Below are 24,112 nucleotides of genomic sequence, written 5' to 3'. Positions count from 1 at the left end.
CTGATTTTTCTTTAGGTCTGTGCTTTTACTGTCTTTTGCACTATGAGAGATAAGGGAATGAAATTCTGTTTCTACTTACATGTATTTACAAAATCATATAATTTTTTATTACTAATCCTACTTCTGTTATAATTTTAATAAGCCTAAATATGATACCAGAATTATGTTGCTAATTTTACAGATCCAATGCGTGGACCACGGAAACTAGAGGTTGTGGAGATCAAATCTAGACAAATCACTATTTGCTGGGAACCATTTGGATATAATGTTACACGTTGCCATCGATACAACCTCACAGTTCATTACCGTTACCAGGCTGGAGGACAAGAGCAAGTGAGAGAAGAAGTAAGCTGGGATACAGAAAGTTCACATCCACAGCACACAATTACCAATCTATCACCATACACAAACGTCAGCATAAAATTGGTGCTAATGAATCCGGAAGGACGAAAAGAAAGCCAAGAACTTGTAGTACAAACTGATGAAGATGGTGAGTTTTTGTAATTATTTTTTTAAAAACATGCACATTAATTAATATACAAATTGGGATCAGGAAACCAACTACATAAATTAGGAGAGTGTATAAAAATTACAAAATTTTGTTATTACTTTTAATATATTTTTGTATATTTCATTAACTATACATGTATATTACCTGCGGTCAATGAGCAAGCCTGTTTCTCTACAAATTTTTGTTCTACTTTCATTAAAATTTATAGCAAATTTTCCATCATCTTCAGCAATTTTAAGTCAATATTTAAGTCAATAAAGGGGACATTATAAGCATTATAATCTTTCACCTAAGCCATCAAACATCATCTAATCATTTCTTCCTTAAACCCATAAATTCTACTTGAGCTATGTTTTGCCTCTAAACGGTATCTGTATCAATTTGAAGAAAATTCAAGTCATTGCCCACAGTGTCCTCAATCCTCACATAAGTTTTTATTTTGGTTGATAGTCTCACCATTAAATATTTCCTCTTAATCTGCAGTTTCAGTTGCTCTAGCTTTGGCTTTCCAGCCACCAGTTAGTTGCTTATCCAGACAATGTCTTCCATTCAAATACATAAATGTTCCCTTCCATTTGGTAGATTTTGACTAAAATGAGGTTTTCAGATCATTTGCTCATTTTGAGCACTGACGTAATTTGTCAGTAGCTTTTCTTGAAACATGGACAGCAGAATTGGCTACTATGTCTCAGTAATGCTTTAGTAATGCTGGCTGAAAAGGTAATACCATTCTCTTAAATCCTATGTGTTATTACCTTAATCATGCTTGCAGAGACTTTGCTGGAGTAATCTTATGTCTGAGATCAAAGCAGGACTTCTTGTTCAATTGGTCATGTACCAAGAATCTTTCCCATTTTATCAGAATAGTCTGCTCTGAGGAATACTCCCTTGGTGCCTTCTACAAGTGTTCCTTCGTTTTTTTGACCTTGCTTTCTTCCATCATAAAATGCTTAGTGTTCAGATAAGCCTCATCAAATGACTTTGATGTATTGCTTTATATAACAGATCTACCGCCTCCAACTTCGTAATGTCTGCAATCTTTGTATTTTCTTATGGATCAGTGATAGACTTTCCGCAAGCACACTGGGAAGATTTCTGAAAAAAAATCAGTAATAATGAGTTCCATTTTTAATAAATATTTGAAGTCAGTTGTTTAACCTATTTAATCATGTAATATGCTGTACTGGTTTTGTGTAGTGKTTTTTTGTAATCAAAATATAGAAAGGAGTAAAATAAACAAATTCTGAAAGTATAGTTACCAATGCAACAGATTTGATAAAACAAGCCTAGCATAAAATTTTTTCAATTAGACTTAGTTTTTCTTTTGTCCTCTGAATTTGATTCTGTCTATTGTAAGCCTGTTAAAATTTTTGTCCAATATGACAAAGTTAAAAATCTTGCTGTTTTCTAGATCATTTATATATTTGCCTGGAACTTTTATATTATTCCAAAGTCTATTAAAACCCAGCATCAGTGGCTGAAAGAATACACTGGACAATATTTTAATATTTTTTGCATAACATGAATCAATTTTGAAATATCAGACCTGAAAGTCTTGTGATTTGTTTCTGCAATATTTTTGTATGTATTTTAAAAATTATATTCTTTTATACTTAACACATTCAGTAAGGTGCATAAATGTGGGATGTAACAAGACAAAGCATATTGATCCTAATTTTTAGAATAATAGAATCATATAGGTTGCAGGGGCCCTCCAGAGGTCATCTAGTTCAACCATTTACTCGAGGCAGATCTAGTTAGAGCAGGTTGCTCACGGCCTTCTTCTGTTGAGATTTGAGGATCTCTGAAGRTGAAGATCCTACAGCTCCAGTGTTTCACCTCCCTTATGGCAGAGCTGCTCCATGTTTATGGCCTTCAGGTGTTTTAGAGAGTTATCACAATAGTTTTCCATACACATAATTTATTTACACTGTATTAAATTCTTATTTACACATAAATCCTTAACTCTACAATTCCAGTTGCGTTTAGCCAGATCTCTCCTTCTTGGGAGCCCAGACTCAAGGTTGCTATACAAGTGCAATCTTACTGGTTCATACAGGACTGGTAAGCAAATTCAGAAACCATCATCACCTGTGGCCTTGGAGTTTCCCACTGGCAGCAGAATTCCAGTAAGGTATACTGAGAAATAAGGAGAGATGATTATCAAAACTGTATAAGCTCATGGACCAGCAGCATGGAGGAGTGAAAGGGAACTACTGCTTTACCTGACCTAGCAAGGAAAGAAGTCAGCAGATGACCTGCTAAGCAGGTCTTTTAACCGTTCAGATTGATCTTGATAAAGGGTATGAAAAGTTATTTCAACCATTTTACCAAGTATTTTTCATCCTTTTTCCCTAGCATCTGGAAAATCTTAAGTGTATCTTCTTATCTGAACTTTGCATGTACAATCCTATGTACATTTTATAGAATTTTCTTTTCACTTCCCGTTGCACATAAATTGCATTTACATGTCCATGTGCTGTATATACAACTCTGAAAAGCATGATGATGTTGGCTCTAAGATAAGGAAATTGTTGCAGAACAAAGAGGAAGTAGGTGTAGATATCTGAGAGCAGCTGACACAGCATCAGAGCCTCCTGCCATCCTTGGCTCTTCAGTCTTGATTCTTATAAATGGAGAGACTTTAAGACAAAGAATACCAGATTTTCGATTTGTCAGTCTCACAGTTTCCATGTGTTCGACCTGTTGTAAGGCTTCAGGCCTAATGTCATTTGGAATCACTGTTATGTGCCAGATGTGCCGTGTCTTCCAGTTCAATCTGCCAGAATGGTACTTTGTTACTTCAGTACTTTTCCTATGTGAACATAGAAACATGTCCCATTTTAGTGTGGGACATTAATACTGTTGTAAGTTTCATAAGTAGATTTTATTTACAAGAATTTATTGTTGAAACATCACCTAATTCCTGGGGGAAAAAAAGCTGAATTGTCCTTTTCTTTCATCAATAGCATTTTACAAGGGAAGTGCCATACTCCTAAGTCCATTTTACACTGGAAGTGGCACGTATGTTTCCTTAATAAACTATCCAATTAAATAAGTTATTCCCATCACTGAGCTGTCCTGATGTTTCCTTCAGTCTTGGGGAAAAAATATCATGAGCTATTTCCTAAAAGTTTATATACAATTGAGATGTTTTACTGAGGGCGAAGTAGAGAAGAGGGTCATGTCTGATCTATTTTACAGTTTACAAATGCTGATTATACCTGCAGAATATGAACCATATTTCAACTATGCGACTGAGACCTGATGGACTATTGTTAAGCCTTGAGAGTGTAAGTACTGCAGTGAGTGTCTCCTGCAACTTTTCTCAAATAATTTTTTTTTCTTTTTTTAATACATTAGTCCCGAGTGCTGTACCACTTGAGTCTATTCAAGGGAGTACCTTTGAAGAGAAGATTTTTCTTCAATGGAGGGAGCCAGCGCAAACGTATGGTGTGATTACTTTGTATGAGGTATCAAGCATTTTGTCATGTTTTAATTTTCATGTATAGTTTTGATTTTTAAAAGCACATAATCGCTAATGAAAATTTTTTTATTTTTTTTGTCAGTTTCTGGAAAATAAAGGTTTTTTTTTTTACAATAGACGTATTTAAAAAATAATAAAAAATATCTAATGTAGGAGTGAATTACTGCAAGAATGAGAATGTTCCTGGATTATCAGCTTTAAATGTTCCAGAATTTAAAAAATGTCCCAGATTATCAGCTGTTTTTAGATCCATATAATATAGTATTCTGTCTGGTAATGTAGATCAAATATTGAAAAGACTGAAAGGCAGCTCTTAGTGAATTCTTGAAAAATAGGAGACATAACACAGTAGTGACAGTCAACATCACATTTCTGAGAGACTCTTTACAGCAAGTCTATTGTAATAGAAACAAGCAGGCACAATTTAAAAAAATAATCTAGCATTTTTAATGCAAATTCAACAAAATTATATGTTGTTACATGTCTAAAATTCACTGCTTTTACTCGTATGGAACCTCAGCCTGAATGCCTTTTAGAAAAATTGACAAAAGACTGCGCAGATTAAGCTGTCAGACAGTAATCACTGCTAAACCTCTTACCTGACCTTACTACAAAACTGGTATTGAAATGCTTTGTTTAAAAACAAAAAAAAAAAATATAAGATATAAGAAAAAAGTTAAATTGAATGGTACCCTGTTGATACTGTTTTGCAAACTGTTTTATTGTGAGAGAATAAAATGTTATGAAAATGTATGGACTAGTTTTGAGAAAGCTAACTTTCTCAACTAGTTCAGAAAGTTGTGTATCTTCAGGAATCAGAATGTTTTACGTAGTATGTTAGTGTTTTTGTTGATGCTAGCCTTTATATACATAGAAACACTKGAAAATTATTGCATACATGTGTAATTTTATTGCTGAGGAATAGATGAGCTGTATTCATGCAGTTCATTGTAGGCATAGATGTATGACCTCATCTGCTCTAACGAGAGTTGTTTAGGTGCATTGAGAAGTGGAGAAGAATAGCATGACCAGACTTACAAATCTTTCTGAAGTATTCAGGACTGTACAAGTCTCAGAACATCAAAAGAACTCAGTATTCCAATAGTGAAGAGAATATTGCATAGAGAATACAATACTGATAGCTCCTTACACTGTTTATCTAACATGCTGTACAGCAGTGGTGGAAGAGGCAACARTCAGTGAAATCAATCTTCTACTTAAGTAGAAGATACCAACAGGCTGATGCAATCAAATGGTCTCTTGCTCTGAGGATGTCAACTCAGTCCAGTCAGGTGGCTGAATATGAACAGGTATTGAGTTACTGAAGACCTGTTTGCCAATACTTTGTCTCCCTGACTATTGCTTATTAGCCTAAAACGTACCACGATGTTTCTTTAAACGTGACTGGCAACCTGGTTGCCAACAAATATGCATAGTGGATTGGGGCATTTAACCCAATGTATAGTTCAGGTATATTTTGGCTAGCTGAAGTTGCTCACAGGATAAAAACCAGACAACGTGGATGAAATTTAAGTACTTATGTTCAAGAGATTGCTTTAGACTAGCCGTGATGTTGGCAGGCCCTTCTGTGGCTAATCTGTACTGTCAAGGTAACACATGCAGCCAAAGCTCCAGAACACCCCAGCTTGAGAAGTGAGGTGTCTAGCTCTTGCCAGTGTGCCCTGTTGCATGTCAAAGTTTAAGCGAAGAAACATCTAAGCCCTTAGTTGTGCCTACATCAATAGTACTGATCTAAATAGAACATGGGCACTGAAGTTACCTTCATACAGATGTACGGTATGTTTGGTATGTCCTTAAAAACAGTGGTGCTCATGGCATTCAACTTCTGGACCTAGCAGGTTAACACTCACCTAACAGACATGTCAGCCTGAGGGATTTTCAAATTCATAGTCCCCTGCCTGCAGGGGAGTGACTGAGCTGTGGCTAGGGCTGAATGCACCTTCCGTTCTTCCATCACCACCAGGCAATACCAGGGATTAAGGAGTCACAGGGCCAGAAGGACAGCAGGGAATGAGAGTGCTGCATACTTTTGTCTAGAGTTGAAGACGCTCAGCTAGGGCAAGACAAAAAACTGCAGGTGCTGAGTCAGACCTAGAAGCAGGGTTGCTCTTTCCTGGGCAACTTCTTCAGTGCATAGCCTTTTTTTGCAAGAGGCAGCCTTAGATCATAGCAGCATACACCTTCTTTCAGAAGGTCCCAGTGTCTTGATCCTATTAGACAGATTTACTTAATGCACAGTCCTTAGTTTGCAACCAAGCTCCTGGTGGAAAAGCTCAATCACACCTTTATGTCTAGCATTTCTTATTCTGAGTCCGTAACTTTCCATGTTATTAAAAATCTCATAGTTTAGTCTGTTTTCTGGGGCCAGGCTCTTATTTTTAGTGCCTGAAGTAGACAGTCTCTTAATATATCTGCTGGGAAAAACTGTGCATTAAAATATCAAGCATTAAAGTATTCATTGCTATTGCGAAATTAGGTGCAAATCCAATTATTTTACCAATATTTGAAATGGAAAAAAAGCTTTCAGATGAAGAAATGACATAAATTTTTAAAACCATTTTGCTCCTTTATCAGCAGTACAGGTCCACAGTTTGTAAGAGTAAAGGGATTAGTCTTTTGTATAAGGTTTCACCTAAATTTGATAAAATTGTGAACACCCAGTGAAAACATGACTCTCGTGTCTTTCTTTTTCATCCCTGCAAAGCTGAACTAGAATGGTGGAAGTGACAAAGCAGTTTAAAAAAAAAGTAGGAGCAATCTTACAAACAGGATTAAAATATAGAAACAATACAAGCTCATTTTGACCAGTCAAAACACTTCTATTGTGGTTCGCCTGACTCATGGAGGAGCTTATTTTATTACAGAACATCAGCCACTTAGCTATCTAATAATTAAATATAAAAAATGTTAAGAATTTAACATAGCCTGCAAAATTTCCAGCATCCTGATTTACTTTGAAATAAAATTTACCTGAGATTCTGGGAAATGCAATTAAGAGTTACAAAAACCTAGGAAAACAAGTTAAAGGGAGCCTCAAGAGTTCATTTTGTCCTAGAACTGGATCAGCTGTGTATAAAACATCACTTCCAGGTAGTTATCTAACCTGTCTTTTAAAATCACCAAAAATATACATGCCTACTGTGCCACAGACAGAACAGCACTTACCATCAGAAAGAGGGATTTTTTTGAATATGTAACCTTAATTTTTACTTCAGGTACTTGGTGGCATYTTATGTTAGAATTGGGAAGGTTAGTTGGGTTTTTTTAAGCCACGTTCAGCTCAATTTATGGATGAGGAATTGTAGAGAACCTGCCTGTATCTAACAAAACAATATCAGAGTTTATCTAGACCGTATCAGAGTTTTTATTACTCATTTTCAGCATTTTATAGGTGTTGTATTAGATGGGTCACGTAAAAATCAATTTTCATTAAGTCAGAGATTTTAGGAAATTGCAAGTGTTTAARCTGTRCAGTGCCAACACTTAGGTATTTCTATCTAAATATTATTTTATATATCTTCTTAATTATAGTAATATGGCATAAATGTAACAAAAAGGCTGTCAATTATCACTTTGTGTGTTAATGCTGGAATTATACATATTTGCATACAAACAAAACTATTTAAAAATAAAAAGGGATGAATCATTTTTAGTTTTTAAGTTTTTAATGGATTTCTTACTTTTAAATTCTCATTACATTGCATGGAAATTAGTAACTAACAAAAAATCTATATAGAGCTTTACTGTGAAATTACTAATGAAAACAAATACAACTGAATCAAAGAAGGAACAGAGGAACAGTATATATTTTGCATATATTACTTAAATTCCCCTACTTACCTTTGAATGAGGATCTTGCAAAGGTACAATTTAATAACCTGAAAATTTCCAATTTAGCAATTACAATATCTAAGCTTCAGACTAAAGACAAGCTTTACCCAGTTTCTGAAGAATTCACCTTAAGCTGCCCTTATCATCTACTAAGGATAATCTTATTCAGAGCAAAGTGTAATTATAGTCAAGTCAGCTAGAACTGCAGCCACATATTTTGCTATTTACTTATCTGTTTTTACCTGGTTGTTTTGATGATGTTATTGTTGCTGCTCAAAACCAACAGTAAGATGGATTCAAAAAATGACATTCTGAAAGCCAGCGTCTTAAAGGAGTTAATGTAAGCCTGAATCCATTCTTTACAGTTGTAATTTAGCTGCCTCTAAGTCCTTGTATCTATAAAAGTAATAATTCATACCAGTTATGGCTGAGTTTCTGTGTCTCTTCATGGGATTCAGGATTTGAAGAGTATAAGARAGTAAGATAGCTTATCATAAAATGTCTGACAGCGCATACATCAGAAGGGTTTACTGGATAAAGATACAATCTTTGTCCATCTGCTCAAGACAGTTTATAACTTTCTTATTCTTTTGCAGATCACCTACAAAGCAGTCAGTTCCTTTGACCCAGAAATAGATTTATCCAATCAAAGTGGACGAGTCTCAAAGCTAGGAAATGAAACTCACTATCTCTTTTTTGGACTATATCCTGGCACTACCTACTCTTTTACCATCAGAGCCAGCACAGCTAAAGGCTTTGGACCTCCAATCACAAATCAATTCACCACTAAAATATCAGGTATTTGACTAAAGAATGTTACCATTTGTTTGTGATAATGATGCGGGTAATTCTCTTGTTTACTACTTCTAGGATTTTACAAACAGCAAATTGAAAAGGTATGGTAAATGTTCATACCTGAAGATGTCAAAGTGACATACACTAACATCTTTGAAAAACTTTCAAGTGCTGGACCATAAGTACTTTGAAATTCCTATTCACAACTGTGACTTACCATGCAAGAAGCCCTATGAATTATGTGCCTGGAGTCAGTGCCAGCTGCTGTTGCAACATTTAGTGTAGGGTTTTTTGGACATGAGGATGAGGGTTCCATTCAGAGCTTATTCAGCCTTGACATGATTCTAAATTAGTACAGTAATGGTGGTGGAAAATCTCTTTAATGAGCCATGAACAATTGAGAGTAGAGTAGAGCAGAAATACTATACATCTAGCGCTTGCTTAGAAAGTGTAGCTAACTGCCTGCATGCATACATTCCTAGCAGGCATGTGGACTGAAGTGGGTATGAAACTGTATTAGACAAGAACATCAAGACTAGTGGTTTTCAGATAACAGCAGCATGACTCTGTCACTTCTGCAGATCCATGAACAATATTTTAAAGCCCTCCCAGAGGCAGAGGAACACTTTATTCCTCTAGCTGATGGGATACAATACTATTACATACTCTAAAATGCTTATGTAGTTCATGGCAAAATGTTTTGCAAAGTTACAGTTGAAATCCCTTTACTCTCCACCTCTCTACAACCTTCTTGAGAATTAAACTGACAGTTGCATTATGGCTCCTCAGTCATATTTGCAAAAATTGCCTTATCTATTTGTGTTCAACTTTGGTTTTCAGAAAAAGTAAAACAAAGCATTCGAGTACAAAACTTTTCTTTCTCTTCTGCTCTCATTCTGTGTACTTTTCCCAATCACTAATTTTCTGTCCTCAGTGTGGAATGAAAAAGAAAAAGTAACARAGAAGTGTTAATCAGTTATAGAGCAATTAATTTTTATTATAAGAAAGGCCAATTAATGTAAGRTGGAAATTGCTTTAATTCAGGTGATTGTAGAAAAAAAAAATCTGTCGATACATTTCAAGTTAAAAGTTATTCATAGTGAAAAGCATAAACATAATTAACTGATCAGTAAATACAAGGTTCATTTTCCAATTTTTTTCCTACAGTRCACAGAGCCTTTCTCTGCCAGAAATCAAATTCTGACATAGCAAGAACTTGATATAAGTTAGGATGGCAGAATCAGGCCTTATTAGAATAAAGAAGAAAGGAGACTGTTGAGTGTGGAAAGAATCTGGGCTTTTGGGAATAGTGCTGGAGCTTAAATTGTTTTCCTTTCCTAAATTTGGTATTTAGTTACCAACTAAAAGTCATTAGTGTGCATGGATATTACAGGCACATTTTGAAATGAGACCAAGCTCCAAACAAGCACATGGTGAGGTTCAGCAAGTAGTCTTGTCTGAGTCCTCCTCTCTCCTTACTTCTTGTTAGTTACTGTAGAAACAGCGAATGCTTATGACTTATCCTGGTTACTTAAAGCCTACTTCTTGCTGAAATAAAAATAGAAGCAGATTACATACCTTTCTTATGATCATAGAAAAAGCCTGACAGAATTTTAGGTGTTGAAGATGTTGCCCTCGTATTCATGCAGTGCTGTTGCCCCATAATCCCCTTGCCCCGCTGTAAGGCTTTGAGGCTCTTGATGTGGTCAGTGCTCTCCATTCTAAAATGCTGAACATTTATGGATAAAAGATTTCACATTACTTTTAGAACTGATGATGTGGCAACAGTGCATTCTGGCCAATTTCCAACTTCAGTTGTTGCATTTTAATTTGTCTGAATCTAGACTGCATTTTCATTTSAATAAAATACTCTTAATTTCCTGTCTGAAGTTGTTGAGTAGTACTATCCTATGCCATAAACAGTTGCCATGTTTCAGTCTACAGCTGTTTGATTGCCAGTGATGGATGAAGTAATCCGTATGTAAATGTGTATTACTAAAAGCAGAGCTAGTAGCAGTGCCTGCCATCAGAATTGATGGACACTGTTTTCTGTTGCCTATAACTTTGTGAAGCATCATCTGTGCAGGCTGAAATTTTACATGCTGCCTCTCTTACCCAGAAGAGTTTCATCCATTTTCAGGAACGTGACTGATGTAATGAAAAATTCTGGTGTCCAAAAGGCTTTTGAYACTGTCTTCCATAACATCCTCCTAGATAAGCTCAGGAAGTGTGGGTTAGACAAGTGGACAGTGAGGTGGATTGAGAACTGGCTGAAAGGTAGAGCTCAGAGGGTCATCATCAGTGGTGCGAAGTCYGATTGGAGGCCTGTGGCTAGTGGAGGTCCCGTCCTGTTCAACTTTTTCATCAATGACCTGGATGAGGGGACAGAGTGCCTCCTCAGCAAGTTTGCTGATGATCCCAAGCTGGGAGGAGTGGCTGATATACCTGAGGGCTGTGCTGCCATTCAGAGAAACCTGGACAGGCTGGAGGGTTGGGCAGAGAGAAACCTCCTGAGGTTCAACAAGGGCAAGTGCAGAGTCCTGCACCTAGGGAAAAATAACTCTAGGCAGCAGTACAAGCTGGGGGCTGACCTGCTGGAGAGCATCTCTGCAGAGAAGGAGCTGGGAGTGCTGSTGGATGACAAGTTGACCATGAGCCAGCAACGTGCCCTTGTGGCCAAGAAGGCCAATGGTTTCCTGGGGTGCATTGGGAAGAGTGTTRGCATCGTGTCGAGGGAGGTGATCCTGCCCCTCTACGCAGCCCTGGGGAGGCCTCATCTTGAGTCCTGTGTCCAGTTCTGTGCTCCCCAGGACAAGAGAGACATGGAGCTACTGGAGAGAGTCCAGCATAGGGCTACAAAGACAGTCAGAGGGCTGGAGCATCTGCCCTGTGAGGAAGGGCTGCAATAGCTGGGTCTGTTCAGCCTGGTGAAGAGAAGACTGAGGGGGGATCTTATCAATGTGGATAAGTGCCCGAAGGGAGGGTGTCAAGAAGACAAGGACAAACTCTTTTCAGCTGTCCCATGTGACAGGACAAGAGGCAACGAGCACAAACTGAAGCACAGGAAGTTCCGCCTGAACGTGAGGGGGAATTTCTTCCCTGTGAGAGTGAGGGAGCACTGGACCAGGTTGCCCAGAGAGGTTGTGGAGTCTCCTTCTCTGGAGATCTTCAAGGCTCGCCTGGATGCAACCCCGTCTAACATGCTCTAGGTGACCCTGCTGAGCGGGGCGGTTGGACTAGGTGATCTCCAGAGGTCCCTTCCAACCTTATTGATTCTAGGATTCTGTGATTCCTAAAGTGCTTTCAAATAGGGATTTAGATATTTAGCAGGGAAGAGGCATTACTTTTGCTATCTCTCTGAAAATCTATCCAGATTTTGACAGTGTATAAATGTTGTGGTTTGTACACAACCCGTGGAAACTTGCCAGAATGGAGTAGCTAGTGTCACCAGAGAAGCCATCCTCACCAAGTAACCTCAAGCCCTGTGAGCTTTCAAAGCCAAGCCTGTGTGGGCATTAGCCCACAGCGTGACCTGCCACATACACAGCAGCTCCGAAGGCCCTACCTGGTAGCAGGTGTGAGCTTGCTACTGCTCGTGACCAGGCTGTGCCTTTGCAAAAGGTGAGAAGAGGAAGTGTATCTCCTGTTTTCTCTCTTTTTACTGGTAAGCTCCTCCTTCACATGTGGGTGATGGGGAGGAGGAAGGATCCTAACCCAGGCAGAAAAAAGGAGAAAAAAGAACTTATCTTGCATAAGTCACAAGTTGGGAAGATTAAAAAACTTGTCCAGATGTAGGCAGGAAGACTAAGGACAAGAAGTGACAATGTTCCGAAATGCTCAGAGTTCATGCAGTTGTTCAGAGTACAGAGTTCATTTTTGGGGTTGCAGTTACTCTGTGCTTCCCTCGTTTTTTGGATGTACAACATCAGACTCAGGCGTTATTTGAACAAGTGCTGAATATTCAAAACTACAGCAGAAATCAGTGAAAAGTGATCTGAGTCTTCAAAGTTCTCTGGAATATTATGCGTTTAGGAGCCTTGAAGTGGRTACCCAAGTTATTTTAAAATGAAGTCTGAACGTTTGTATCTTACATCCAGGATTGTAAACAGAGGATAAAAATACTCTCTCAGCTCACAAGAAGTATTTTGAAGATTAATTTTTTATTTGTGCAGTGTCTCAGAATTGATGAATACTAATGAAAAGTGATGAAGATATTATTAATTTTTCGCAGCTGACTGTGAAGTGTTATAGACAAAAAGTGTTAATACAGACTGTAGATGGGTAAGTAGGGTAATATAAGAGAGAGAATGGACAAAGAAGTTTCTACACCTTTCAAATAGCACAGCTGCTACTAGGAGGCCGAAAAGGAAAGTTAAAAATATGCGTTAAAGAGAAAGACTCAAGTTGGTGCTATTTAATTTACTAGAGAAGCTTAAGGGTTGACATTATCTGTATGTGAAGCAAAAGTGTGCTCTTACTAACTTCATCAGTGTGGTACACAAAGTCTCCAATGGCTGGAAAATGAAGCTAACCAAATTCAGATGCCAAGGATAGTCAGCCACTGGAAGAGCCTACTAAAGGAAAGATCTTCTCCCCCCCGCCCCAACTGTATTTAATGTTTCAAGTGAGAATTGATTTAGGGAAGTTTTTTGCCCTGCATTATATCTATGGTCAAAGAGATCATTGCAGTGATCACTTTGGGGTTTTATAACTTTTAAATCCTGCAAATGTGTATCACCATTAACAGTTGTACAATAAGGATCCAACAGACTACTGAACAACCAATTTAGTGAGCACTGTTCCATCCAATATTATGAGAAATGTGACTATCTGATAGCAATGAAGAAGTAACAGTAGTGGAATTCAGTATCTGAGGCATCATTTSTTTCATTCACAACTGTAATTCCGTATAGTGAAGACCCAGTTTGCTGAAGTGCTATTGAGTGTGACTTCAAACTAAGATAAGCTCTTGTGATGATAATCATGTGTTATTATTCTAAGTGATGTCTGTGGTGGACGAGAGCCCCCTGACAGTTGCAACACTACTAAAATTGCAGAAATGGGAAGTTCTGAGAGTGTATCCAGGTACCATAGATGTACTGAGAATGCTAGGTTTGTATTTTCAGAAGCTACAGCCACTTTGGCATGTACGTTTTCAAGTGCTCCTCTTGTGATAACCTAAAAAGATTTGATCATCAAGTCATGGATTCTCACTGCTTTCTGGAAGCTTACTGCTGTAAGGATCTCCTGGGTATCTTAAAATTGGCAATGAATTAATGTTTCTTTGTTTTTCTGCTGCTGTTATTTAACAACTGTCTGATACTTACTTTGTAACTCAAGGTATGCTAGACTAACAATGTGGTCTTTCTTTTGCAAGTCCTTAAAATTGTCTATTGAAATAAAGACACAGGTCTTGAAAGAAAAAATAATGATTATTTTTTCCTCTTTTCTTATTCTAGCACCCTCTATGCCACCGTATGAACTTGAAACACCTTTGAATCAAACTGACAGCACTGTGACAGTCTTGCTGAAACCTGCACAGAGCAGAGGTGCTCCTGTCAGGTACTGGGGGAAAAATCTTTAGAGAATTAAAACCAAATTGATTAATTTCTTGAACATGTTTTCTGGGGATTTTCTACACAGCAATCAGTGTCTAAATTCATGTCTGTATTAACTCTAATTAAATTAAATAACCGAAGAAAATGGAAGTGCTTTGAAGTTGAGTGCTCGGGTATTGTTTAAAGGATTTGATCCAGATGCAAGTGGCTTTTTCTTTGAAGATAAGGAACAAAGCCATAGTTCTGTTGTGTGGGTGGCTTCTTTAAGGTAATTGCTTACTTCAGTGTTACAAGTTCAAGGGCACATCACATTTTTTATCCTGAGCTACTGTGTTTTTAATAGTCACTCTTGTTTACTTCACAGATTTAGAATAATCAGCTTTTAGTAAGTTAGCTAATTTTAAAAATATGGACTGTAACATTAATAAAGTATTTAAATTTAATTGGCCGTGAGAGCAGAAATGGGGCTGGGGAATGGAAAACCAGTAACTCTGATTCTTTAGTGTTAAGCAATATCTGCTAATGAATTTCCAATTTTCAGTGATTTATTTCACAGATTGATATACAATACTATGCAAGTCTTACATGGATTAGAATAAAARAAGCCTGCTTTTCAGAGAGGAAAACAGAGGAATGGCTAGATTGAATGAGAACCAGTCATGAGCTCAATGCCCTGAATAGATGAAAATACCTATTAGAGAAATACAGATTTTCCAGAGGTTTAGGTGGTTTTTTTTGTTTGGTTGGTTGGTTTTGTTTTTTGGGGTTTTTTTTGCTTTTGATATATCAGGTAGACTCAATAGTGATTAATCCTTTTGTTACTGTTAGGAAGAGTTTCTGTCTGTGATGAATGGCTGTTGACTATTTCCATTCTGATGCTGACATGTTTGGTAATTTCTGTTGTTTGAGAAATATGGATCTGKTATATTCATATATAAGTGAATTAAATATTCTTTGGGTTTCTTTAGACTATTCGGTACTTAATAGAATTAGTTTGTGTTTTGTGCAACATAATGTTGCACTGGTATCTGTGTGTGTATATAAATATGTGTGTGTAAGACAACTTTTTAAAAACAAAATGTGACATGCTAGAGAAGTCTGAACCAGCTAAGAAAAAATAGAAAGCAATTACATCAGATTTAATGAAACTGATTTAGCAGATTAGATGAGAAACAGAATGGGTTTATTAAACAATTTGAGGTTTGTCTTTATTTCCTAAACCTATAGTGCAGTCCTTCTGAATTGAAGCTTTTGAATTAAAATGGTACTARTTGGAGTCATTATTGTATAAACACGAACATGCTAGACCATAAATAAGAAAACAGTTTCATTCCTTTTATCTGTGTCATGAACTAAAGATGATTGACTCCTGTGGTAGTAGTGATACATCAGAAACTTCAGTGACAGTATCAAGGAGCTAGTTTGGAGATTAAAGTATGCCAAATAAGGAGATGAGTGCTTAGAAAAATAGGAGGAGGGATGTAAAGAAACATCAAACTGTAGAACTGACAGAAACAGATGAACACATTACAGCAAATTTACCAAAGTCTTTTGCAATAGATCTTAAAATAAAATGAATACTGCGAATAAAATGAAATGAAAATAAAATGAATATTGCGAACTCATAATATCAATACTGAGTGAAGCAGAGAGTGAAAATTAAAGTAAAAGTTTCGTAACATTTTACTGTGCATTATGTTCTCAAGAATAGTGTCATTGCATAGCTTGCAGAACACATTCTGCGTACGGATTTTATTATCTTAATTTATATTCATTGGGTTTGGAAAGTTTAGTCATACTTCATTTATGCACTCCACTAAGAAAGATGCCTGTATATTGATTCTGCTACAACCACCAGCTTGGTTAATGCAGATTTTTGAACTTGCACTAAACTTGCAGTGTAAATGATTTTGTTGTTTTATTGATCAACACATCAGCCATGTTACATAAAATTCTTTAATTCCTGAGATGGATAAAGAGAGCATAAATTCTACTGTTCAAGTCAGTAAAGTTAATATCCAAGGATACCCAATTCAGATATACCTGATTCAGAAATCCAGCATTTTTTCTGTGATGAATTTTTTTTTCTCTAATCAAATATAAATAATAGTCCTGGTGTCTGATACCTTATTTAGAATTCCCTCACAATATCCCTAGCAGAGAAAGGAAGATTGCTTAAATGTTGCTTCAAAAAGTAGACAGTAAGGAGCTGTTCAGGAAGCTCTATTTGCAATGATAAAGTACACATTAATCATGAAGGCCAAATGGCATTCCAGGTTGTTTTAGAATTCATAAAACTGGACATGATTAAAATGTGTTTTGTCAGAGTTTTAATACAACAAATACTGCYTGCTTTTGTCTTCAATTTCAAGTCTAGCATGTTTTATAGCTGCTGCTGTGTCTATTTCAAGGAGATTATYTTGGAATTATATATGTTTAAAGCAGTAATGCATTAAGTAACAATGAATGTATTTGTTTATTTAACTGTTGGCTGAGCTATTTTGATTTTTGTTTTTGAATTTAAAGTGATAGCTATGTGGAAATTGTGGAATATATTTGTTGTGTGTGCATATTAATCTTTTTTTTCAAAGATACATATATTTAAAAGTTAGTATAGTTTTTAAAAAGTCATATGAAAAGACAACTTTAAGTATTTCTCATATAAGAGGTATTCAGCGTTTATTGAGGGACTCATTTTTCAAAGGCAATTTCATTTCTACCTTRTACTTCTCCAGTGGGAGTTAGCCTAAAGTTTAAAAGACCCTGGGGCCAGATTATCTGCGATTACATAGACTGGTGCAGTTCCATTTACTTCAGCTGAGGAATATTAATTTATTTGAAAGACCTGACTCATACACAGGAATGAAAAGTGTGATGCTCAGGGATTGCATGTATTTATTTTGTGCTACACATTTACATTAGAAAGAAGTGCTAGTGACCCTGTTGGTTTTCTACATTATAAAAAGTTCTTCCATTGTAAAAAGTTCTTGTGACCTTTGCTGGAAAAGTTTTCTGTGTTTTGCTGCAAGCTTTTAACTTCTACAGGGAGAAGCAAAATTTCTTTTTCTGATAAACTTCCATTCAGGTTAGCTGTAATAAAGGTTGAATGTTGTCACGTCTTTATCTCACTTGCTTAATCAGCAAAATACCGTCAGCGTACCTGCCTCCTCCTGCTCTTCTACGCCACATCCTCAAAAAGCCCTAAGTATAAATATCCTAGAGGTTTTGGCCCAGATAATACCAGGAACACCTGGCAATAGTCAGCACTCTGGAAGAAGGAGGAAGAAGGATAAGAAACAAGCCAGGGCCATCCAGACTCGACTCCGCCTGCCTGGTCTTTGGGTGGGTGTATGGACAGGAGATGACCTTTYCTTTCTTGCAGCGCAAAGGCCAAGCAGAGCTAATTGTATCAGCCTGTCATCGCCAGGATGCAGTACTTGGCGTCAAATCCTCGATTACCCTGTTAGGATGCCCGGTAGTTCCTGTCTGGAGTTTATGGAGTTGGTCCTGCAGCTCCTGGGGCTGCAGCCTGTGCTACAGTGCTGAAAAGCCCAGACAGGATGGGAGGGAGAGAGAAATTGTCACAACTCCAAGTAGTATAATTTAAAAGAACCTTGARGAAAACATGTGAAGGAAACCACACACAGATAAACCATGAATCATTGGTGTTCAAATTCGCCACAGAAATGAGAGACTGCTAGAGTGAATGCAGTTTGTGTACTCTTAATGCATCCCCTTTATCATCAGTTTGCCTGTTGTTTTCAACACACAGAATGGGTACCCTAAAAAAGAACAGTTTTACTGGGAAAATAAATCTGACGTTTCGTTAGCTGCAGTGCTTGGTTTTGAAACATAACTTCTAATCTCTTTTCTATGGAGAAGTAAATTTTTTAGATATTTTGAAGTATAGCTAAAGAATACCACAGAGGTTCCAACCTGTGTGTTATCTAAGGCAGTATACTCCTTTCTACTACTTCATCAGGTAAACACTTCATGAAATCTTCAGACAGTCTAAGTTCTACTGAGAACTGCATTTCTTGCTGGCCTAATCCAGACCTTTGAAGGCACATGGTAAATGCTAGGTTTGTTATCGCAGGTGGAATTAGGGCTATCTGGATGTGGACCCTGTGTAGGGACAGCATGATTCATATCATGATTCATAGAATAAAGAAACCTCTTTCAGCTGAAGCTCAGGTCATATTTCATTCTGTATGTGGCTTCACCATTTCAGCAGCACTGGTAATACAGTGGTCCTTAAATGAATGAGTGAAGAGTTACCTCCTACCTGCTGATTAGCCATGGGAGAAAGAAAATTAAACTGTGATTGTCCTACCTGAAAAGCACCAACTGATGTTTTATACAACACAACAGACTCTGCTAGAATCACCGGGTACTGCACATGAAGCAGAGGTCACAGTTGCTTTCTCATCCCTCCCTCATGTATTCCAAGGGAAAAAAAAAWTTTAGGGATCATCTGTGAAGCTTGAGAGATCTTGCACAGGACCCTCCAATCTGACTGACGGCTTTCCAGAGAAGCCACTAATTACCATTGTCCTTGAAGCTTACACGACAACACTTATGTAGCCAGCAGACTATATTGTTTCACTGGCAATCAAGAAATCCACAGAAAAAATAGCCAGGATGTTTGGAAAGCAGTGGCAGACATCACTAGAACTCAAAAAGCAGTAGGGTTTCAAGCACTATGAATGCAGAAGTTTCAGGATATTTTCCATAATCTCCTTAAATAGACCATAGGACACTTGCTTTGCTGTTGCAAGTACGTGCCAGGCTAAGGACTGGGCCTAAAAGTTGAAACCCACTTCTCAGAGAAGATACATATACCTCAACCTAGGTTTATGTAATGCATGTTAAAAGAGCAGGATGAATTTCCATGCATGAATTATGGAGGCAGACATCATGAGTAAGATTATAAATTCAGGATAAGTGAGTAAATGAGTTCTGAAATGTGGGAAAACTGATTTGCACAATAAGAGACATCTTTGCTTTCTGTGTGGGCAAAAACATAACAGCACATGCAAATAAAAGCATTACAATATCTGTATTTTTAGCTCTGACCCCTTATAATTCCTACCTAGCATGTTATATAATTCTAGCATATTACTGTAATTTCTTTCTATTTCCAGTGACATTACTACATTGGGTAGTAATGCAGTAACAGGAAAAAAGAAAATCTGACATAGAGACAGCTCGGGAGAGAACTATCCAAAGTATACATGAGAAAGGAGAGATCGGGAAAGCTTCCTARTAAATGAAAAGTGAACTTTCTGCTTTTCAGGAGCTCTGATAAAATAGCCTAGATGTTTGGTGGATTTGTGATACAGAAATTGTTATGCTGAAATAATGTTACTATGCATATTCCAGTAGCATTACTAACTTACTAGTTTTCTGAACTGTCCTGTATAAAATACAGCCTTTTGAAATACTATGAGACCACAAGGCCTATGCAGCATAAAGGGAACTTAAAATCTGCTCTTTTTATTTGCTTGTCACAAGTATACTTTATGTTGTTTAAGGGTCTGTAAACATGAAGCGTTGAACTGTATTGTTGAATTGTAGGGTCAGCTCTTGCCTGCAAACTGTATTTCCAGATTATAGTTTTACAACCCATAAGGCAGCCAGTAAACTTGTTTGAGGATGTCTGTGATACTGAAGGAATGGGGTTTTATTGGTGCCCATAATTGTCACTTCTTTATAGCAACAAGTATACTTATTTACAGCAAAAGGGTCAACTTCAGTTTCATTGAGGGAACAGTACGGTAATTGCTTATGCTGTAAAAATGTTGTAATTCTTTTTTGCTATGCTGTAGAACTTGTCCTTGGATTTTACTGTGACTTGAGTTAGAATTTATGGTACGAGTTACCTAGGCATGCTCAGTGTAGCCTCATGTGTCCTCCTGACTTGTTCGGAAATGTCCATGATAACTTTTATCGTGACTTCTCACACAGTCCCCGGATAAATGGAACATTGATTCTTGATTTCTTCAAGTAGAAATCTATGCCACTGAGAACCCAACACGTAATGTTATCTGTCATGTGATTGCTATAAATTAATGTATGACAGATAAAGCAAGCTAGAGCAGTTCAAGAACAGAAGAGAGAATAGATTATTCTATATCTCTGAATAGATTATTTTTCAGTTTCATAACTCACCACTGCTTTCTCAACGGCTTATGTATAAAGTGACAGCTAAGACATTTGCAGCATTGTTAAAAGACTCCAAATCTTGTTTTCTTTTGACCTTCCCTCAATATGCTGGCCCTAAGTAGGATGCAGTGGAGACCATATCTTTGACTAATTCCTTACGACAGTCTTCTCTGTAGTGCTTTTTTTATTCCCTTTCATAATCTTGTTCAGCTAGGCTAGTTTTCTCGTAACAGCCTTTGGATCGCTGGGTGTTTCAGGTCTCCCTGGTGAAGGCTGAAGTCCAGGAGCGGTTCATTTGGTGAACAGTAAGGTTTTGAAATTCATACTGTTTTTTTCTGGCGCCAGAAAGCCAACATCTGTCAGACATGATTAAACTTGTTTTTGTTAGATCTGCTTATTAGAATGAGCACACTGGTCTCTGGCTACACGTGCAACAGAGCAGTGCCATTTTTTTGCGGTCATTTTTTGAGGAAGGACTACTCAGCGCTCCAAAGGCCCTGTTTAGCCTACTTAAGTTCAGACCTTGCACCAGTATTTTTACTGGTGGATTTTGCATGCCCAGTACCGTTCTCTGGCACTAAGACCTAGTGACTGAAAACAGTCTGTGTTCATCCTGTTCAGCTCCAAGGCAGAATGGTCGGGTGCAGACTGCCAGCTGGGAATGGGCCCTGATCTGTGTCCAGAAATTTGGGGGAGAATGGTGGCTGGCTCATAACAAAGCCCTGYTGGGGACCGTTCTAACCTTTTAATAGGAGGGAGGACAGCCTTCTACTGCTAGGTGGTCTATAGGCAGCTAAGTCTTAGCAAATCAACTGGCCTGTTCTCAAATTTTACTATATTTCCAGTAACCTAATAGAAACCTCTATTCGGGAGCACAAAGCTTTTACATCTCCTCCTATTCAATCAAGAGAGCTGAAGTCCTCTTCCTTTCTCGCAGAAGTTTTAATGTGTTTTATTTTGTATGGTCACTGAATAAAAAGCAGATATATCCAGGGATATAAGGCGAGTGTGCAGCCATTTGGTTAGGCAGGTTTCTTTGTGAATGCTCTCCTCCTCCTGTGATTCTTCTGCTTCTGTCTGCATGCTGGGCCAGCTTCAACAGGAGGCCAAAATAACACTCTTAGGTGGGAAGAAGGTGGGAGCTGTGTGACAAAAGCCTCTYTAGTTGAAGGAAATGTAGAGCTCAGGACTTCAGCTTCTGGGGATGTGCTTGAGCCATTAGTTTGTTGTAAAAAAAGCTGGCCTGCCACTATCACATCTTGTATAAAAGACCTCAGGCATTTGTATCCTAAGCAGATGGACAGCTATACTGTAATGCCCTGCATAAAGTGCCTTTCTGGTGTTTGTATGTGAACTTCTCCTACTGGTTGAGTTTAAGCAGTTCCTCCCTTRTGGGCACATTAAATCATGTCACAGAGGCAGTGTAAAAGGTCCCACTTTAATCTCTCCGAACAGGCCTCTGGGCTCTGTAAGAAACCCATTCCTCTTTCCTGCTGACGGTGAATTTGGCTCAGGTGTATTTGCTGAGCACTTGTCTTGGAGGAGATAGGTGCTTGGCTTTAAAACAGGCCTGAAGAATTCAGGGACCGTAATGAAGGAGTTATGACTGTCGCTGGGAACTACGGCATTACGCAATTTTAGAAGTGCACTCATTTTATACATACTTGAGTTCAAACACAGAACAACCAAAGCCCTCTTTGAAAATGGAGGAAAGAGATGCTGTTGTCTCATTCTTACTAATGTATTCTAGGGATTTATTTTGGTTTTACTGTGTGCTGTGGAAGGATTGTAGCCACATAAATCAGTCACATTTTCCTGAGTGACTGYTGAACAGGCTTATATGGGGATGTGCTTTTCTGGAGACATTCTAAAGTCATTTTTTGAAGAACTATACCACAGTAGCTGTATGTTATCAACATAGTTAGCTGTTYGTGACTATGGTGCTGATCGAGGCTGTAAAATTGTGTTACGAATTGTCAGGCATATACCACACATTCCTGTCTCTGGAAGCTTTCAGTATTGGTATTACTATATATTATGCATGTGTCACCTTCCCATAGCCATGATGTCAATGTGTGATAAGACTTTACAGTGTGGTTTACCACCTCACGACAATTTTTCTGGTTTCCTGGCGGTTTGAATTTCRTCAGTATTTTTGCTCTTGGGTGCAACGTTCCAAAGCGAGATGTCTCAAGTAGATAGTCTAAAATACCRTTTAGTGATCATTTGCTCAGGCCAGCCTCACAGCTCGTCTTGGAAGTCGTAGCTGCTCAGACTCTGCTAGCTCTGAAGGCTTGGCAGTGTTGCAAATGCTGTTGTGCAAGGCCCTGGCAGGACACCGTGCGGATTGCTGTGCACGCTTGTGGTCTGCTAGTGTTCGAGAAGCACTAACTTATACTAGCCCCACAGCAGCAGAGTATTACAGCATGGATGATCAGGGAAACGGCAAACCTATGTCACAAGTGAAAGGATTGGGAGAACTAGACTTGTTTAGGCTAGCCAACTAAGGCTCAGATGTGAATGTTTCCTAAAAATACATTGAAGGGATACAGTTCAAAGAGAGAAAAGAACCATTTTGATTAAAAGAGCATGTCAATAAACAGATCAAATTAAAAATTTCTAACCAGTGGTGGAATGAAGCACTGAAACAGGTACAGATATAGTGTCAGGAAGGTGGTGGAGAGATAAATTTAAGAAGCGATTATGTAATGCAGTATTGTATGAGAGCGAGTCACACAGAGCTGTGATGCCAAAAATCCCTTTCCACTGGTCTGCGTATGTCATTCCCCAGTAAAGCCAAGCTTTGTCAAGAGGGTCATACAGATCAAGGAGCCAAAAATCGATTTTTTTTCCTAACTTGGATTACGACACGAAAGTAAAGTCTACTGTTTAAATTACTTTTCCATAGATTCTTCAACAATGGCACATTTTCGTACTAGGCATTTTCATAGTGGACATCAGAATTTTTTCTTTCAGTATTGGTTGTTTTTTGTGAGCAAGGTTAGTGTTTGCTAGAGAATAAAGAACTCATATAAATGACTGGATTAACAAAGATTCTCTTACTAGTACACGAATGGATTCCTAACTCTCAGTGTAAATAATACTTGATTGAGCTGTTTTGTATGTTGTTATACTAAAGCATTTTGATGTTATGTTCTAAGCAAACAAGTAAATGTTTTTGTTTGATATTAAGTAGTATTAAAGAAGATGAAAGAATAAAGGGGAATGCTACATGGAAAGAGGAAGAAAAGCTATGAATGTGCTCCTCGTGAAACACTACCATTTCCCTTACTTGATGGTGAAGGATTATTAATTTTACTGAACATCAACATGAAAACTTTCTTTCTGTTATACTGCTTATTTAAGCAGGAAAGGAAATCACCAGCATTTGCCACAAGCATCATGACTATAAAGCATTGCTAAGTAAAAGCTAATCTGCTCAACTGGATTACATTAAATGACATAAAGAAACATTAGAGTCACTTACTGTGCTCTACAACTGAAAGCAGCGACTGTTTAGCAGAAGCAGTATAAATGCCTTAGCCTAAAACAGTCTCAGAGAGTGGTAGGATAGAAGTCTAAGATATTCTAAAAATCATGAATTTAGGAAGGTTTTACTATGGGGAGATAAGATGAGAGTGAACAAATTAACTGTGTTCTCATATCTAGAGCTGAAGCTGTTTTCAAGATTAGTCTCATAAAGAGTAGAAGCGCACAGCAAGAATCTCATCTGTATTTAACAGC

General features: G+C 37.7%; 1 protein-coding gene across 1 annotated transcript in view; it reads left to right on the top strand.

Annotated features, from left to right (window-relative positions):
• PTPRM (protein tyrosine phosphatase receptor type M) overlaps positions 1–24,112 on the top strand; it is a 370,997-nt gene that overhangs the window by 147,869 nt on the left and 199,016 nt on the right. Inside the window, exons 7-10 of the mRNA XM_085319327.1 lie at positions 182–490; positions 3,875–3,984; positions 8,447–8,648; positions 14,105–14,207. Of these exons, the coding sequence (XP_085175453.1) occupies positions 182–490; positions 3,875–3,984; positions 8,447–8,648; positions 14,105–14,207 (724 nt within the window). The remainder of the gene's footprint in view (positions 1–181; positions 491–3,874; positions 3,985–8,446; positions 8,649–14,104; positions 14,208–24,112) is intronic.

This window comes from Rhea americana, unplaced genomic scaffold (assembly GCF_003343005.1).
Source record: "Rhea americana isolate MKP2758 unplaced genomic scaffold, rheAme1 scaffold_58, whole genome shotgun sequence".
NCBI classification, from domain to species: Eukaryota; Metazoa; Chordata; class Aves; order Rheiformes; family Rheidae; genus Rhea; species Rhea americana.
The sequence above is the reverse complement of the archived record's forward strand: the minus strand, read 5'-3'. Positions and strand labels throughout refer to the sequence as shown.